At 43.7% G+C, this 19252-nt stretch overlaps 2 protein-coding genes across 2 annotated transcripts; both read left to right on the plus strand.

The window, feature by feature from the left end:
* Window positions 1-513: 513 nt before the first annotated feature.
* Window positions 514-1080, plus strand: LOC147432189 (uncharacterized). Its single transcript, XM_086493012.1, has one exon. The coding sequence runs from the start codon at window positions 514-516 to the stop codon at window positions 1078-1080; it is 567 nt and encodes a 188-aa protein (XP_086349138.1).
* Window positions 1081-8725: 7645 nt separating this feature from the next.
* LOC147432190 (uncharacterized) lies at window positions 8726-9457 on the plus strand. The gene has a single exon (XM_086491540.1). It carries the CDS (start codon window positions 8726-8728, stop codon window positions 9455-9457), a length of 732 nt encoding a protein of 243 aa, XP_086347666.1.
* The last annotated feature ends 9795 nt before the right edge of the window (window positions 9458-19252 follow it).

Below are 19252 nucleotides of genomic sequence, written 5' to 3' on the forward strand. Positions count from 1 at the left end.
GTACCCTCAGGACATAGACCACTTAGGGACCAGGTGAGTCTAGTTTCTATGGAAGAGAGTGTCAATCAGACCACCCAGGTATCCTTAGGCCCAATCCCAGAGGATTACATCTCTGACACATCATCAGAAGATCTATACTATTAGACCATGGCAGGGGGACAACCATCAGTGAACTTCAAAGAGGGAGTTAACTTTATGGGAGAATCCTCCAAAGACCATGAGAGACCTCCAGCAATCTTGTTGTATGCCTATAACAATGGACAAGATGCCAGAATCTTCAAGGATTCTATGAACCATAGCTGTGTTCAGATTGGAGATAATCGAGTCAAATTACAGTATAGGGTCCTGGCCACTTATGATGGCAAAGGAGGTTATATGGATGAACAGGGTGCTTACTACATGATAGTCAAAAGCCCTGATGTCGCGGACAAATGGGGAAGAAATGCGTCCAAGACGAAAGCTAATGATGAGGTCGAGGAGAAACCGCCTCTAGAGGAAAACAACAATAGAACCATGTTCAGATCTTTCACCACTAGAAGGCTTATGTCCGACAATCCTCGATGGGGAATTTACAAAGCCTTTCCTGAAGAAACCCCTGCGTACTATGTCAATGAGGATGTAAACAAGAAAGAGGCTACTCCGGATAAGACTTTGTATGTCTACCTCTTGAATGAAAGCAAATTCTTAATCGTAGACAAGTTTGGTCAGGAGTACACGCCGACCTCTGCTGCAAAGATGAGTAGGTATACATACTTAGGGTTACCCATTGTGTACCCTGAAGTAGCAAAGCCCGCAGCAAGTGCACCGCCTACAATCCCAGTAAGAAACTTAATGGACGATGACATCCTAAGACCAATCCAAGTAGAGAGGAAACCTATGCAAAATCCTGGTCAGACTAGTTTCTTTGAACCTATTCAAAAACCAGAATCCCACACGCAACAAGTGCCAAACATGAGTGGATATTTGTTCCAAGCGGGAACAAGGAATCCACCACGCGAGGAAGAACTCTCGGAGGAATTCATCGACAAAATGAGACAAACAGAAACTCAGGTAGAACTACTCAAACGACGCAAAATGTAGCTAGGCCACAGCAGAGAACCACTACTGCACATACAGGGGACACTATACAAGTACTTGGGACACCAACTGTAGGATTCAGACCCCTAAGGCCGCATCAAGTCGCCAAATGTGTGCCGTCTAAATATACAGGATCTGGGGATCCATATGCCCATGCTTCTGCCTTTAGAAAAGTGCTAAGAGCAGAGCAAGTACATGACTTCCATACGCAATATGAGGGCTTTGGATTGACCTTAGATGGTACTACTATGACTTGGTTCCAGCCATTAAGTAAGAGCTCATTCTCTGACATAGAGGATCTCTTATCTGACTTTGTCCAAGAATTCACCAAACGTGGGATAAAGCATGACACAGTCTCACAAATATACTCTTTCAAACAACAAGAGAAAGAGAAAGTAAAGGAAGCCGCCTTGAGATTGAAGCAATATGTAGAGAGATGTCCTCCCAAGGAGATCCCTCAACAAGAAAGGCTAGCGTTGCTCTTCATAGAAGGGTTACTAGACGAGAATCTCAAGAAGGATTTGCATATTCAAAGATGCCAAACATTAGACGAGGTTATCAAAGAAGCGGTATACCTGGTCGACAATTGCAATATATATGGAGAATCCCGAAAGGATTCTGATACCAGGTCAAGTGACTCGAGGGTGACTACCAGTGTTGTGAACACGGGACCAACAACCCCTGTGCAAACCGCTGGAGAAACCGATGCCCTTATAGACAAACTCCTTGAGCGTTTCAACAATGCTGCGTTGGCACCTCAACATGTGAGACAGCCACAATTACGCTTATGTAGCATCTGTGGAGGGAGTCATCCCACAACCCAGTGTCATGTGATGCAACCTCAGCCACGTGACCAACCTAGACTGCGGCAGCAAAAGTGGTGTGAAATAGAACAAAAGTGGACAAATCATTCGACGGAAGAATGCTACCACCAAAGGGGATATGTGAGAGAAAGGAAGTACCAGCCAAACCCTGTGTACCAGCCACAACAAGGGCAAGCCATTCCTCCATATCAGATGAATAGGGCACCACCACCACCACCTAGATATGCCACAGGACATCCAGATGTTCAGCCAGGGCTGGAAAGAGCGAAACATGTCCTTGGACATCAACCACCACTGCCAGGGGAAGCCCAGGCAGCAGTCAGGTACATGTATACAAATCAGCCAATAGAGGAAAGAGCCTTAGTGCCTACACCGCCCTACCACACGGACGAGAACTATGGATGTGATCAAACTGTAGAACTCAGTACAGGAGGGGGGGAGATGTATGATCCATGGATGTTGAATCCTACCACCAGTTACATTCCACAACCACACACTTCCATGATGTCTAACAAGGGAGTGACTGTGGGTCAAGGAACTTTGATGTTCATAGCTAATCAGCAGGGAGAAATGAAGCCAAGATCTTATCCTCCAAGGCAAAATTTCACCCCGCAACCTCCTCAACAACCACCAAGACCATTGGGACCATGTTACCGGTGTGGTGGAGATCATTTGATGAACAGTTGTCCAGTGGGGGAACAAAGTATCAAACCTCAGTGTAATCAATGCGGAATTACCCACTCGTATACCGACTGTCCAAACGAAACCTACAATAAAGGAAAAGCGACCATAAGTAAGATTGGAGTGATACCTTCTTTGAGTGGATCGGAGACTGAAGCGACTGTACCTGTCAAGGCAGTTACACGAGCTCAAGCTAAGGGGAAAGAAGGTGAGAAAAAGGATGAAGGCCAAGAGAGAGCTAGTCAAGCTCCTAGTCGAAGGGTAGAAAGAAGTAAAATCCTCTCTAAGGAGAGAGCTAGAAATCATCATAAATACAAGACTGTATTTGCTGAGCTTGCAAAAGCTCAAGAGCAATTGCAACAGCATCTTTCTAGAGTAGCATCTGATTCTGGGGAAGCAGAACCAAACAAGATAGACAACACGAACAACCAGGAAAAAAAAGATAAGGAGAGCAGTAGCCTAAGTTTAGGTGGATCAGTCCTGGTTGAGAAGGTGTGTGAACCCTTAGATGCTATAATAAAAGCCTATGAAGCCAGGATAGAAACGTATCAAACTCAGACAAATCAATGGCTGACTTATCCAAAGCGGAGCTGGAGAAACAGAGGTTCGAAATGTGCAAACAATTGATCCAAACAGCGCAGGCATTATTAGAAAAGCCTCCTGCGATGCCAGTTGAGGAAAGGATAAGTCAACAACCTCCATTTGACCTAAAATCTGATATACCTGAGGAGGTGAATGTTCCAGAAGCTAGCTTCAAGGAACTAGAAGAGAAATCTGATCCACAAGTAAAGATTTAAGAATCGCAGGCTGAAGAAGAGAGAAAAACACAAGAGTTGGACCATAGAGTGGCGGAAAATAGCACAGAAAAATCCATCTATAACGAACCACCCATGGCACCTGAAGTCAGAGATGATTGGCCTCATAGATTGTGGGAGATAATCAAAAACGCCAAAGATGGAAGCATGACACTCGAGTCAGCTCCTCTAGAGGAAGTTGATGTAGAACGCCAAATGCCCGATCTAGATGCTGGGTCGATGTATGGAAACATAGGGTCAGAAAAATCGACAGAGAGCATAGATGAAAATCTTAAAGAACTCCCTGATTATCAAGGCGAATATGAAGCCAAGTCTGACATTATGATCCTTCCGTCTCAAAGAAAGTCGTTCAAGCCAACCTTAGACTCTAACGCGCGTCATGAGTTGTTGTCCACGCAAGTCAGATGCACTTTAACGTTGGTAGACCTGCTCAAGATACGACCACATATGTGGAAAGAAGTGAGCACATGCTTAGAGAAATTGGGTCTAAAGGATTCGCAAGAGACGCTTGAAGCAGAGTTGGGTGACGATCAAAAGACAAAAGCTAGAGTCAAACCTGTACCAATAAACAAAGTTGGAGATTACTGTGAAGGTGAGGAAGGCAACACGATGCTACCACTGGAGTTCAATGACATCAAAACCATGGCAATTTTGGATAGTGGAGCAGGTGTAGCCATAGTTACAAAAGATCTTTGGGAGAAATGGGGAAAACTAGCACTTCGAAAGACCAGAATGAAGCTACAATTAGCCGATGGTTATGTCAAAAGACCCTTGGGAATATTGGAAAAAATCATCGTAACATCATGTGGTATAGAATATGAGCATACGTTCGCAGTAGTTGATTTTGGTGACAGGAATAACTATGAAGTTATTCTTGGAAGACCCTTCATGCGCCAACTCATGATGATACAAGACTGGGGCTACAACTACCTATATCTTCGCCACATGGACAACATCACAAGGATAAACCTCGAAGATTACTCTTATCATGATGTGCAGCGAACACCTGTGGAGGATTTTGACTCAGCCACAGCAGCTAATTCCAAAATTCAAGCATTTCTGGTTGAAAAACCTCAACTATGGATGTGCGGAGCTTCAGACAATGGAAGCTTGGATAGAAATGAGTGCAAACTGGAAAGAAGTGTAGTGGATGATGCATATATTGCAGAGCCATTTCCAAAAGAAGCCTTCGAGCCTTTGGAATGGATGTTGATCTTAGCTACACTTGATGTAAGCACTAACGAGACCACTCCCACAAAGTTTTGTGACAGTGAAGGTTTGGACTTAGTCCCCCTACGCATGCTAAAAGCACTTCACACGATAGACAAAGGCAATGAGGAGACTACAATGGTCAATGAAGTCGATGAGATAGAGAAGAAAGTCCAATGCCTGACAATTCAGGATGAAATCTCTATCAGGGACTTAACTCCTTGCTCTTCAGCTCAAGAGACGATAGACGACACTGAGTCAAAAAACGAAGGGATCCAACGAGAGTGCCTCTTCATAGAAGATGCAGATGACGAACACTCGAGTGGGAAGCATAGTGAGTCTGAGGATGAAATGAGGATTCCTTTGACGATACCTAGACCACCCCACTATAAATTGCAGCGCTACAAAAGGAAGATCCAGAGAAGATACAAGAAAACCAACCCGATGCCGGAGCTAGAAAGCAAATTACAGTTCTTAATGCTAGTCAAGGCTGAAGACTGCATTAAAGATGGGGTAACGGGGATGTATTTCAGAGAAACAAAACGAAGAATGAAGAATCAGCCACCTAAAAAAGAACCTGAGACTAAAAGCAATATTTTCGCTAAAAAAGCGCAACGTGAACGACGACGAGAGAATTTAGCCAAGAAAAGCTTGCACACCAACGAAGAATGGACCACAGAGCTATCAAATAGCACATAAGGAAGCACTTCAGTGCAGGATGGAATCAGTGTTCCTTCCCACTACAAGCAATATACTATTCAGGATAGGCGTATATGTTTGGAACAGCCTGTTCGAGAGAATAAACAAGTCGGGACATCATATGATGGTCCTAAAGAAGCTAAGAGAATTGATTTGGCAAACCCTGGAGAAGAGCCTAAACCTACCTACATTGCCACAGATCTTACTCCAGAGGAAGAGTTAACATTAATCGATGCCCTTAAGGAGTATAGGGATGTTTCTGCTTGGTCTTACAAGGACTTGAAGGGTGTGGATCCTGTTATCTGTCAGCACACCATTCCCCTAAAAGCCGATGCAAAACCTAGCAGACAACGTCCATATATGTACAACGAAACCTTTGCTAGAAAGATAAAGGAAGAGATAGACAAACTTATGGAAGCAGAATTCATATATGAGATTGAACATACGGAAAGGGTGTCACCTGTTGTGGTTGTCCCCAAAAAGAATGGCAAGTTACGAGTATGTGTCAATCTTAAGAAAGTGAACGCTGCTACAATCAGGGATAACTATCCTCTTCCCATAACCGAACACGTGTTAGAGAGAGTAGCAGGCAAAAGAGCGTATAGCTTTCTGGATGGATTCTCTGGTTACAATCAACTGGGGATCAAGCCAGAAGATCAACACAAAACCGCTTTTGCTACAGAATGGGGCATATATGCGTATAGAGTGATGCCATTTGGGCTCACCAATGCACCAGCAACCTTCCAGAGAGTGATGAGTCATGCATTCAAGGAGTATCTTCGAAATTTCTTGGAAATATATATGGATGACATGTGTGTTTATTCCCTTGCGAGAGATGAACATGTAGTTCACCTTAAGAAAGTCTTTGAGAAGTGTAGAACATATAGAATCTGCGTGAATCCTAAAAAATGCGTATTCATGGTTAGACAAGGGAAGATATTAGAGCACATAGTGTCAGCAAATGGGATATCCACAAATCTTGAAAAGATTAAAGTCATAATGGAATTGCCCAGATCTACAAATGCCAAAGGCATGCAAGCTTTTATGGGCCATTGTGGATACTATCGCAGATTTATCTACATGTATGATGTGATTGCACGACCTTTGTATGCCCTTATCACTGAATTCAAATGGATTGAAGAATGTGAGGAATACTTTAGAAAGCTAAAGGAAGCGCTGATCACGGCTCCTATCCTCAAGGCTCCAGATTGGACGAAAGAATTCCATGTTCACATAGATGCTTCAGCTATAGCGATTGGGTGTATCTTAGCTCAACCTGGTGACGGCAATATGGATTTCCCAATATCTTACGCCAGTAGACAGCTGAATAGTGCTGAGAAGAATTATACCACCATTTAAAGAGAAGGTTTGGGAATGATATACGCTGTAAAGAAGTTCAGACACTATCTTCTAGCCAATCATTTCACCTTCTTTGTAGATCATCAAGCACTACTCTACTTGGCGAACAAACCATGCAATACGGGAAGAATCGTCAGATGGTTCATCATATTGCTAGAATTTGACTTCACTGTAGTAGTTAAAAAAGGTACAACCCACCAACGAGCTGATCATCTGTCTCGAATCTTAAGTGGAGAGCCACCAATGAGGATTGATGATGATCTGCCTGACGCTTACCTTTTCAATATAGAAATGATTCCTCGATGGAGTCACAAAATCGTCCAAATCCTGTCTATCGGACAAGTTTCAGTAGGGCCTGAACGACTGATGTCACCAGATGTGGTCTTTGAAAGCAAGAACTTCAAGCTGATTAGTGGAAGATTGTATTGTCAAAATGCTGATGGTATATTCCAATTATGCGTTGAGCCAAATGAGATTCCACTATATCTAGCTGAAGCTCACACAGAGGTCATTGGAATACATCACGGATTCCACCAGACTTCTAGGAAGTTGAATCGACTTGGAGTGTATTGGCCGCGGATGAAGAAGGATGTGCACAAGTACATTCAAGAATGTGCACAATGCAGAGCCAAACCACCGGTGGATCATGCCACCTTATACCAAGTGACCATAGCACCTAAATGGAGTCAGTATATAGTCGATTATCTTAAGGGGACTCCATTTCCCGAGAAAATGAGCAGGACAAGGGAACGAGCGATAATAAAGGAAGCAGAAATGTATCAACTAATTGGCAATCAATTGTATAAACGAAACAAAGACAATCAGTTAAGGCTATGTGCATCGGAAAGAGAATACCTGCCAATCCTACAGGAAGCACATGCAGGGCAGGCTGGTGGCCATTTCTCAGCAGAACGCACAGCGCAATTGATTATGTTTGCAGGGATATGGTGGCCAACACTCCTTCAAGACGCGTCGATGTATGTCAAGCGATGTGACGACTGCCAACGTGCAAAAGTTCCTATGCAAAAGGACCATATGCCTCTTAGACCTATGCTAGGGACTAGAGCATTTGCCAAATGGGGAATTGATTTCGTGGGTCTGATCACACCGGCCTATAGGAGTCACGTTGAATACATCATTGTGGCTACAGATTACTTAACGAAATGGGTCGAAGCAAAAGCCACAACTAAAAATGATGTATGCACCACCGCTCAGTTTCTATATGAAGAAATTTTCACCAGATATGGGCTACCCATAGAAATAGTCAGTGATCGAGGAACACACTTTGTCAATGAAGTGATTGAATACTTGCTTGACGAGTTCCTTGTCATACATAAGAAGTCAGCTCCATATCACCCGCAAGCCAATGGCTTAGCGGAGAGCACAAACAAAGTCTTATGCACATTGCTCACAAAAATAGTGAATAACAATAGGACTGATTGGGACCAGAAATTGCACGCTGCAATTTGGGCATATAGAGTGGCCTATAAGACTGTCCTAAATACAACACCATACAATATGGTGTATGGTCTTAATGCAATATTTCCAAGGGAATTCCTAATTCCTACTTTAAGAGTGGCACAAGCACTCGAATGGATAGGTCATGAGCTCATACAACGCCTAGATGACCTAGAGAAACTTGATGAAACAAGAATGAAAGTTATCATAGGCATCTACGCGCAAAAGCGTAGAATGAAGGAGTTCCATGACAAGCACTTGCTAACGAAAGAATTTCAGAAAGGTGATTATGTGCTTGTCTACAAACTCAAACAAAAAACCAAGAAATTGAAGAAGCAAGGCATGGGACCCTATTTGATTATAGATATATCATCTAGCGGGGCCATCAAACTTGCCACATTAGAGGGAGAGGAGATGCCTAATTGGATTAGTGGATGCAGGTTAAAGAAATATCATCTCCCGCTAACTCCAGAAATGCTTGAGAGGGTGCATGCAGCTGGTTGTCGAAAAGCTACAGCCAAATTTATCAAAGAAGAAGCACGGCTTCGACAACTCAAACGAAAGCAGCAGCAACATGGATTCAACAAGAAAAAGTGGACTCGGATGTATCAGATTACTCCTTTTGATCTGGATGATGAAGATGTTGATCCTTGCATTCTGATTGAAGTGACCGTGGATAAAGTTCCAACCTATGTCTTAGTGGATTCAGGAGCTCATTACAACTACGTCACATACAGTTTATTTAATCAGCTGACAGGTGTTCAGTTAGTGCCGGAATTTTGCTGCTGTGAAGCCTTCAATAATGCAATTATCATAACCAAAGGCTGGGCGGAGATACCCTTGTATATCAATGGCCTGCTGTGCACTCATCAATTTCATGTGTGCGATGTTCAAGATGATTATTCCCCCATCATATTTGGTACAACCTGGCAAAGGAGATACAACGCTTATTTGCACTGGTCAGGTAACCAAATGTACTTTCAAGTAGAGGGAAAGGTCAGCAAAGTGTTGTTTGCAAGCGAGGAGGAGGTCCCTCATCAGCAACTACGAGAAAACAATCAGAAAGTCCTTCCTCCACCACCTGCGCCTGTTTCAGCAACTGTACATTCGTCACAGCCAAAGGAAACTGTTGATGCTGCATGTCGGGTCAACATTGAAGAACCAATGTCACAACCTGCACTTCCTCACACAAAAAAAGGCCTCAACATAAATCCGGAATTCCACAGTTACCTCGCCCAACATACAAGCAAGTTTGGCGGCCAAAACAATCAAATCCACAATCTCCACCGCCAAAGCCTAGCCAACAACTTGTCTGGAAAGCGAAGCCACCACTAGTGCCCAACACATCGACAACATCCAACAAATATAGGTGGACTCCAATCAAACCTGCTAATGTCATTACTCCTATACAAAAAACCAAGCAGATCTGGTGGCCCAAGCAACCCAAGCCAACAGTTGCTCAACCCCCGCTGCCAAAAGGCAACCACACGGAAATCACAGCTACTCGACAATCCAAATAGTACACCCGAGCCCACCCACCGCCCAGGCAAATCAAACCCGAAAGTCCTATTCACTACAAACAAGTTTGGGTTCTTAAACAGCCCACCAAAACTGCCGTTTCGTATAAATGGCAACCCAAACAAAAGATTCCAAACCCAAAACCGGCTACATCCAGGTTGCAATGGCAACCTAAAAAACATCAACAGGTACTCAACACGTCAACATTGGTCAAACCACCACCAGTTCTGACCATGTCCGAGAAACTTAGTCTCTTGAAAGCATTCTACCACTTGGAAACCTCGCCAGCACATGCCCTTAAGCAATCTTCTTAAGACCCTCATCTTGCACAGCATTAATTTTTCCATGCACTGACCGAGTATGCATGCATAGGGCTAATTACACGGCCTTGCATAGGCACCAATGTTTTACCCATGCACAACACCACTAGTATGACACAATGTCGTCCGGGAGGACTCCAGATAGGCGGGGGGGAGGCATTCCAAATGCGGACCCAAAATGATGATAGGGCAGTGTATTCAAATGTTTTCCGACTTATTTTGTGTTTTATTGCGAATTTTCTTGACCAAGTTTGCATTTTCTGCCCTGAATAGTGATAAAAAAGGGGAAACTGCCACATATATACCCCTAGGTGTGTGTAAATATGTACAAAATTTAGTTTTTAGCTATCTTAAATACATACGAGATATCGGGACATCCTATGATTTTTCGGATAATTTTTGGAGTGATTTGCTATTTCTTTGCTATTTTTCTCTTTTTATTTTCTAATAAATAGTAATAAGCCGCCAAAAATAAAACAGAGAGACAAGAAATGTTTCCTAATATTAGGAAACCCGCATGAATTTTCAGAATGGATTTCCAATGTCAACAGGTCAGGTTGCGGAAAATGACGGAAACCATATTTTTAATGCGGAAAGGCTCAAAGTGCAAAAGTGATGGAATTTGGCCATACGGTGTCCAAATCGCAAAATTTTCGATCCGTAGGTCATCTAACATGTGAGTTGGGACTAACCATGGGGGTGGTTGCACTTGCACGTCCTAAGCTTCAGGTATGTATACCCCAAGCCCTCATTTCTAAGCTCATTTGCTACTTGTCCTTGTGAAAGAGATCTTGAGAGAGCATATTGCCACCTGCTTCCACATTGCAGTCATGGCTACCATGAGGGGTAAGTACAAATACTTTTCAAGTCATTTAATGCTTGTTTGACTCATTTACAAGAACGTAACAAGCACACACAAGGCTGGGAAGGCACAATCCCGTAGAAAACACAGCAGACTCTAGAGACCACCAAAGGCTATAGGACTTCACAGAGACCTCAGAGATAGGTCTAATAACAATGCCACATAGGCATATGCTAACCCAGAAGGCCGAGACCAACACAGAGTCAGCAGATGGCTTTGGGAGTCTGGGAAGACACCACACCCAATGTGGATGTCAAAAATGACAAGTGACCACACCAAAAGGGTGTATAGGGCCTAGCTACAATGTCCCAACACAAAACTCCAATTGCATGTCACTCCTGTGATCCCCCAGACAGTAAGCGCTCTTACTATCTCTAAGGGATTTTTGGCCAATTTCTCACCTTTGAGCACATATGCACCTCAAAATACGTCAATATACATGCATTTGACCCACAAAATCACAAAAGCCCCATCCTTAGACCAAAATCCAAGCTCATCAGTCTGCCAACATCAATCCTGGTGAAGAAACCATGATACCCAATTCCAAGTTGAGAGCCAAGCTCCACAATTGCTTCTTAGAGCCTCTATGAGCCACCCATAAAGCTACATTCTCAAAAAGTTCAAAAAATGCTTAAGAGACAGTAAGCGCTCTTACTGTCTCCCATGTCCAGACTACTACCAAAGTTTCCAGATAGCTCCTATACATCACCATGATTACATTGGCTAATCCTCCTACCAAGTAAAAATGCAAAAAACCATCACTTAGCCATTTCAGTCACCAGCTAGCCAACTCTGGGTGGACCTACTGTTGCCAAGGAGCATCACACTATCAAAGTCATCACATCAAAAATCATCAAATGATGCCTTCCAGCTAACCCTGGCATTACAGATCAAAAACCAGCTCCATATCACTCTCGAGACAGTAAGCGCTCTTACTGTCTCAATGCCCAGAAGTTCACTTGCACCCCATCAAAAGCTGTATCTAGCCTCATTGCACAACGTTTGTGAAACCACAAGCACGATGCATCAAAATTTCACTAAGTTACCTATTTATACAGCTCACCTCCCATCTAGGGTTTGCCATATATCATGGTATATTGCTCCATATTACACCAAAATTGGGGAGTACACTCCACATGCATTGTATTACATGCCTATGCACTCATTGTCACCTCAAAGTGCCAAAAACACCTACTAGAGACAGTAAACACGCTCACTGTCTGGTGTTGCTAAATTGTCAGTTTTAGTGTTTTGGGCTTGCAAGCATGCTTTATACATATATTTTGAGTGTTACTTGCATTTGATGATCATCAAAGATTCAGTTGAAGCTCCTATCCAGCACTCTGACTAGACACTGACAACTTTCAAGTTGGTGGTCTGCTTACAGGGAAAATGCAAGAAGAAAAGAAGCCAGACCACTAGAGACAGAAGGGACTGTATAGCAAGAGATGCCTCCAGAGAAACCAATATCTGCACCTGCTACAAAGCCAGAGCCTACTACAGCTGAAGCAGCAGACAAAGAGCTTACATTGAATGAATTGGCAGAGATGCAGTTAAGAGAGCGCTTGGAGACCCTCCATGAGAGGTATCATTGGAAGAGCCTACGTTGGGAGCAGTGTATACTACACTCTGAAAATGTCGCTCACCTGACTCCCCAGCAGATAAATGAACCTTGAGGAGCAGCAGGTGCCAGAGAAAAGTCTTGAACCTACATGGCGACAGAGATGGATTAAGAAGCATCCAGAATTTCTTATCCATCAAATCCACGCAGCTATATACATTAAAGAAGATCCTACAGTCTGCCCCTGTCCGCGAGTATACACATGGCAAGAGTTTGAGCACCTTCAGAAGGAGCATCCCACTTGGATGAACTATCCACTACTGCCAGCTCCTAAGCCAGGTGACTACCTTACAGAAGAATATATGATCAGATCATTGACTGAAGCTGAGGAAATGTACAGAGGTCTCCCAGACCTATCTACAGGCATGCTAAGGAAAATATGTTGGATGCTACTAACCTGTATACATGTATACCACCAGATGAAGTTAACCGACACTCCCTGGTTGGGTAATTTGGAGGGTACAAGAGGCCTATACTATGATCTATCCGGCCAACCAGATGAAGTCATTTTGCATGGATTTTTTTCTCGTGTAATGTTTTTGCCCAGCTACTATCTCCAAACATTCGAAGAGGCTTTCTACACCGGCTTCTTCTCCTATAATTCAAAGATCTTCAACCTCGAAGTCGTAGACCTTAGAGCAAGATATGTAAGTTATACAGCAATCGAGTTGAAGCATGGGATCCAGAATATCCCACTATCAGCCATTGAAAAGTAGAAGAAGGCCCAATTCAAAGCGGCCCTTAAGCTTATGGCAGGGCGTAGATTAGAAAGATGTCCACTCAATTGAACAGATGAAACGCCAACCGCTTAACACACTCCACAACAACCCCATGTCGAGGAAGACTTGGTTTAGGAGGGGGGGAGTGTTGCAGGTCAGCAACGGTGGATAGCGGCCACCACTACATCAAGTCAAATCCCCGCCTTTTTGTATTAATTTTCTACTCTGAAGCCGAGCTTGTAATATTTTTGCTATTCAAACGTAAAGGGTTTATCTTCAGGGGCCATGAGCTTCCAAGTTGTACTGATTCCCAACTCAAGCACACAATTGATTATTGAGCCATGTATCTATGGGAAACCCTCCTCCCACAAGACCTAAGTATAAAGGTCAAAATGAAGGGTTTTGTAGGATGGATTTGATGAGTTAGAAAAACTCTCTGCACGGGCAGCTTATCTATTTTTGTGTGTGCATCTTCTTTGATTGCTATCTTGTGCTGCACGAGTCGCATTGCAGAACCCAGACCACAGGCGCGTTCAGCTCATCAAGCTCTTCAATTCAATGCCAACCATTTGCCACGAGACGCTACTTCACGAGCATCGACCTACGGACTTACAGGTGAGTTTTAGGGAGTTTAGGGTAGATTTCAGTGAAACCAACCATAGAGTAGGGTAGCTCTCCCTTAGACGCAGCTGTAGAGACCATCTGGGACCGTTTCCAACAACTTCCATTTTGTTGTCAGACAGTAAGCGTGTTTTCTGCCAGGGTGCAGAATTCAGGTTTGAGGGTCTAGGTAGCTTGGGGACATGTAGGAAATTGCCTACGGTGAGTTTCGTGTCAAACCGAGGTCATTAGCCCAAGGTTTAGCTTAGTTTTGTGACGTAGGAGGTTCTTGGCAGATTTGGGTATTCCCGCACACACAGGACTTAGAGATCTTAGATGACCATTCCATAGGTATTCGACAAGAGGTTGACACCCTCTTGGCGCGCCTCCATGCCCTAATCGGGTCACTGACGTCCCTAGTTGACATCTTTATGTGTTGAGTAGGTTCTCGCTTGCTACGAGCGACACTCGAAAAACTCTCTCTCTCTCTCTCTCTCTCTCTCTCTCTCTCTCTCTCTCTCTCTCTCTCTCTCTCTCTCTCTCTCTCTCTCTCTCTCTCTCTCTCTCGCATACACACACACACACACACAAGGAGATGAAGAAGAAGAAGAAGGTGGAGATGGAGCAAGATCACTCTTCAATTGCACAAATGAGAGAATGAGTGAATTTTAGGTTTAGTTGACTTTTATATGAGCTCGCCCCATTCACACTTGGGCACCCATGCTTCGCCAACTAATCCCTTGAATGTTCCAGTTAGAGTGCACCTCTCATCGGCAATCACTCTTACCCTTTTCCTATTGGACCGACAAACCCAGTACCTGACTCTACCAAATAAATAATACAGCGCCCGTGTCGTGGATAGAGGATGAGCTCTGAGAGCGCTGAGCTATGGCACGAGCGCCCATGGGCGTAGTGGGTGGCACATGCAATGCTACTCGCGGCCGTGAGAGGAGATGGCAGGCTATTTGGGCACGGAATGGCAGCCAGTCGGTGGCGCCCTAGACCGGCACAACTCGATTGATAATGTGTCAAGCCCCGAATGTGGGGCGCTTGCACACGCTCGTAGGGGCCGCAAATTTTTTGAGGGCTAACATGGGAGCATCGACGGCGCCATCGGTGCCCCGACTAAGAGAGAGATCCCGCGGTTGGTGGCGGATTCTCAAACAAAATTGAGCCCGAAATAGCAAAAGTGGGGGATCACATGCATGGTGGCCAAAAATAGGAAGGGTGTGCTAAATCGGGAGGTGCTCCTACGCCCAAAGGGGCAGTTTTGGACAATTTTGGGCAGCTTCCTTCGGAGAGCGGAGGAGGAACTTCAAGAAGGGCACGCCATAGCCTACAAAATTTGAACGCTCGACCCTATTTAGCAAGCTCTATGGATATATGAGAAGGAACCCTTAGCACTTCTATGTGCTCTAGACTCGTGGAAGCACTATTTATTGGGGACTCCTTTCATTTTTGCAAACGGATCACCAAAGCCTTAAGTAATTCATGACGCAGATCGAGCACTCCGACAAACAAATAGGTGGGCAAATTGCCTTTTGCAATTTCATTTTTATATTGCTCACATTGCTGGCAAGAATAATCAAGGGCGATGCACTCTCAAGACAACCAAGGGTGAATGCGGTATCCATAGAAACTCACAATGACCTACGTTCTCGATTTTAGAGATGTGATTTCAGTCCTTGCACTAGGGAAGAAGGAACCATTTACCATACAAGATGGTTATGTAACATTTAATGGCCTAAAATCTTATGTGTAGCGGAATTTAGCATGAACATAGTGGGCATTTCATTAGAGTTGATTCCTAATGAGAATTACAAGAGTGCTTGGGTGGAGAGAGCAACAAAAAGCATAACACCTAGTTAGATAGCATCGACAATACTTTCAAAAGAGAGAGCAATTAAGCTATTGACAACAGTTGAGGACCGGATTTGCATGGAGCCGGTCCCCCCTCCAAAAGGCTTTGTATTATGGTTTCTCCCATCAAGAGAGAGACATTGTACAATACAATTCTTTGTGTTCCTTCAAGACTAGCTAGTGCAATGAAGATGGAAGCTTCATACACCAAGCAAAACACTTAATCAAACACAACTTGAATTATCCCCGTTCTCAGACCCAAGACCTCACACACCTTCGAAGATGGTGAGAGCTAGCAGGGTATGAGAGTAGATTGAGAGGAAAAAGAAGTATCTTACGAGAAAGAAGTACATCTCCTCACATAATCACTCATATTAGCATAGCTTAGCTTAGTAATTAGCTTGGTAGAGAAGATGAGCATGCATTGAAGCTTGGCTCTTGGTTGGATTTGCATCCACATGCCAAGAGAGTGTTGATGTAGGCTTCTATCTCACAAGCTTGGAGTAGGTGATGAGCTCTCCATTAAAGCTTGGGAGGAGATAGAGTATTTTTCCTTCACACATGGTCAAGTGTGAGAGTGTGTGTGTCAATGCCAAGCAAAAATCAGCCCCCCCCCTCTCTTGGGCGAGCCCTAGCTGCTAAATAAGTCTGGCTTTTGCCTCATTGGACCTCCCCAGGTCAAGCCAATAGGGATTAAGCAGCATAAGTGATAGCCTTCTGACATGTGTCCCCCTTTCCCCTTTTGTGAGAGCTTTAGGTAATTAAATAATTAAACTAAACTCTCATTGGACCCCTTTGCCTCCTGGCCAATAGGAATCAGGCAAGCCATGGGGCTCCTGAATGCTCATTGGACCCCTTGGGAGACTGCCCAATAGTCTTCTAGGACACTTAATTCTTATTGGTTTCTTTTATTAAATGTTTTTAAATTAATTAAACTAGATTTACTCTAGCTTAATTCTCATTGGTCCACTTCAAGGGTCTTCCAATAGGAATTGGGCACACCTTGTGGGCATCTGGCCTAGGGAGCTGACATGTGTCCCTCATTCCCTTTGTGTAAAGGGAGCCTGTGTGTGTGTGTGTGGCTTTCTCTCTCATCCCCTAGCTTTGGGGCTCGCCCCCTCCCATGTAGGGATGTAGAAAGACTTTTAGGGCACACACTAAGCATCCAATTTTCCCTAGGGTTGACCTTTGGACACAACCTTTGAATTTTGGAACCTTAGCATTTTGGAAGTCTTAATGGGCTGAACCTTAGGGTCTTTTTGGCCCATTGTTTCACATGGCTCTTTTGCAGATGGCCCCCCCTTTGGATCCCTATTTTCCCTCCTTTGGATCCCTACTGTGGCCGGTCTGCTAACTTAACCAATATTCTACCTTTTTCTCCCTTGGCACTTCCCCACATTAAATGATCAGTTTAATATGAGAAAATCATTTAGGAGAATTAGATATTGATTATTATGACATTACCTCTCTCTTGAAATCATAGTCGTCCTCGACTATGGTGTAGAGAAGATAAAGCATATGCATGAGTCCTTTTCTTAGCGGGTAGAGGATCCCTATGTTACCCTACGACATCATTCCATAATGGATGACTAGTCCATTTGGCGCTTGAGAGCCTGAGGCTGCCGCAAGCATGTCTGCACATTAGTCCTATCAGTCTTCCATAGTAGAGTGACAAGCTCTACTTGGTGTTCGGGAGACGTCGTCTCCGCAAACTTGATCTAAGCATGCATACTACTTCATTTTTGTGCACAAATAAAGAAAAAGAGAGTCTTATAAGACAAAAAATTTTGTTCATTTTTAACATTTTGTACATTTGCTTACTCTTGGGAAGCATTGTAAGCATTGACAAGGTTTAGGTTATCCTTTAATTGTATGCCTTGCATCCATCTAGCATCTTCAAAAGGATAATTTTTAAACTTAATAAGATATCGTCTGATAGTCTTACCGCCTCTTAATACCTTGTCTTCATGTCGGAGAATGGACTCGGGCTGCAGCACCTCCTCGTGGTCCTCGATCTCCGGTGGGTCTTCAATAGTTGGTTCTTGAGGTGGCTCTCCTTTGTAAGGCTTTAAGAGGCTCACATGAAAAGCATTGTGTATGAGCCAATGATTGGGCAACTTAAGTTGATAGGCCATCTCATTGATTGGCCTAAGAATCTAGAAGGGACCATAGTACCTTTTTGCTAGTTTAGCATAGTACTTTTGGTGGCCCGTAGGATTCTTGCCCGTAGTGTGCCTTAATCGAGCCTTGGGAAACTTTAACAAGACCCAATCGTTTTCTTTAAAGTCTTGGGCTCTTCTGTGCTTGTCACCAGCAGCCTTTTGCCTTTGCTGTGAGATAGAGATAGCATCCTTAATCTTTTGGAAAGATTCTTGTAGGTCTCGGCTATACTCATCTGCAGCGAAGATCTTCCCATGTACCTTAAGTAGCAAGGGACTTTTTTATCTTCCCTCAATTACCTCGAAAGGTGCTTTTCCTGTAGAAGTATGTACAGTGTTATTGTAAGCATACTCTACTAAGGGTAAGTACTTCTCCCATTGGGATCTTTGATCTACTTCCGTTACATAGGCTTTTAGTAGATCGAGAATAGTTAGGTTAGCTATTTCACTTTGGCCATCAGTTTGTGGATGATAGGCCGAAGAGAAGTTTAGCCTTGTTCCTAAATTCTCAAAGAGACCCTTCCAGAAATTACTGGTCATTCTAGGATCTCTATCCGACACTATGGACATTGGCAAGCCATGGTACTTGAAAATTTGTGAAATGAAGAGGGTTGCCATTTGATGGGCTTTGATAGTCTTTTTGACAGGTATAAAATGAGCTTGTTTACTAAACCTGTCTACTATCGTCCATATTCCCGTATTCCCATGGATAGACTTAGGCAATCCAAAGATAAAATCCATGGATATGCTCTCCCACGGTGAATTGGGGATTGGCAAGGGTTGAAGCAATCCAAGTTGCTTCCCTCTATCAAATTTTGTCTTTTGACATACCACACATTTGGAAACATACTCATGTATGTTCACTTTCATGGTAGGCCAATAGAAATATGTTTCAATTCCCTTTAGGGTAGACTGTATCCCTGTATGCCCCGCATATGGGGGAGCATGAGATTCATACATTACTTTCTCACGTAGTGAGTTAGTAACGCATAGTCTATTGCCATAGAGAAGATAACCATCTTGTAAAGTAAATGGTTCTTCTTTCTTCCCTAATGCAAGGGCTGAAATCACATCTCTAAAATCGGGATCAATAGCATACTCATCTATCATTAAAGATAAATCATTGTGAGATGCTATGGAAACCGCATTCACTCTCGGTCGTCTTGAGAGTGCATCGGCTTCTTGATTATGCTTGCCAGCAATGTGAGCAATATGAAAATGAAATTGCGAAAGGAAATTTGCCCACCTCATTTGTTTGTCGGAGAGCTTGGTCTGCGTCATGAAGTACTTAAGACTTTGGTGATCCGTTCACAGAATGAAAGGAGTCCCCAATAAATAGTGCTTCCATGAGTCTAAGGCATGTAGAACTGCAAGGAGTTCTTTTTCGTATATGCCTAGAGCTTGCTCAACAGGGTCGAACCTTCGACTCTCATAGCCTATGGCGTGCCCTTCTTGGAGCAGAACAGCCCCA

The sequence above is a fragment of the Adiantum capillus-veneris genome, chromosome 20, assembly GCF_014529385.1.
Source record: "Adiantum capillus-veneris isolate H3 chromosome 20, ASM1452938v2, whole genome shotgun sequence".
In the NCBI taxonomy this organism is placed as follows: domain Eukaryota; kingdom Viridiplantae; phylum Streptophyta; class Polypodiopsida; order Polypodiales; family Pteridaceae; genus Adiantum; species Adiantum capillus-veneris.

Excerpts from the sequence above, each read along its gene's own strand:
- LOC147432189 (XM_086493012.1), top strand. The coding sequence starts at position 514 with ATGTTCAGATCTTTCACCACTAGAAGGCTTATGTCCGACAATCCTCGA.
- LOC147432190 (XM_086491540.1), top strand. The coding sequence starts at position 8,726 with ATGTATCAGATTACTCCTTTTGATCTGGATGATGAAGATGTTGATCCT.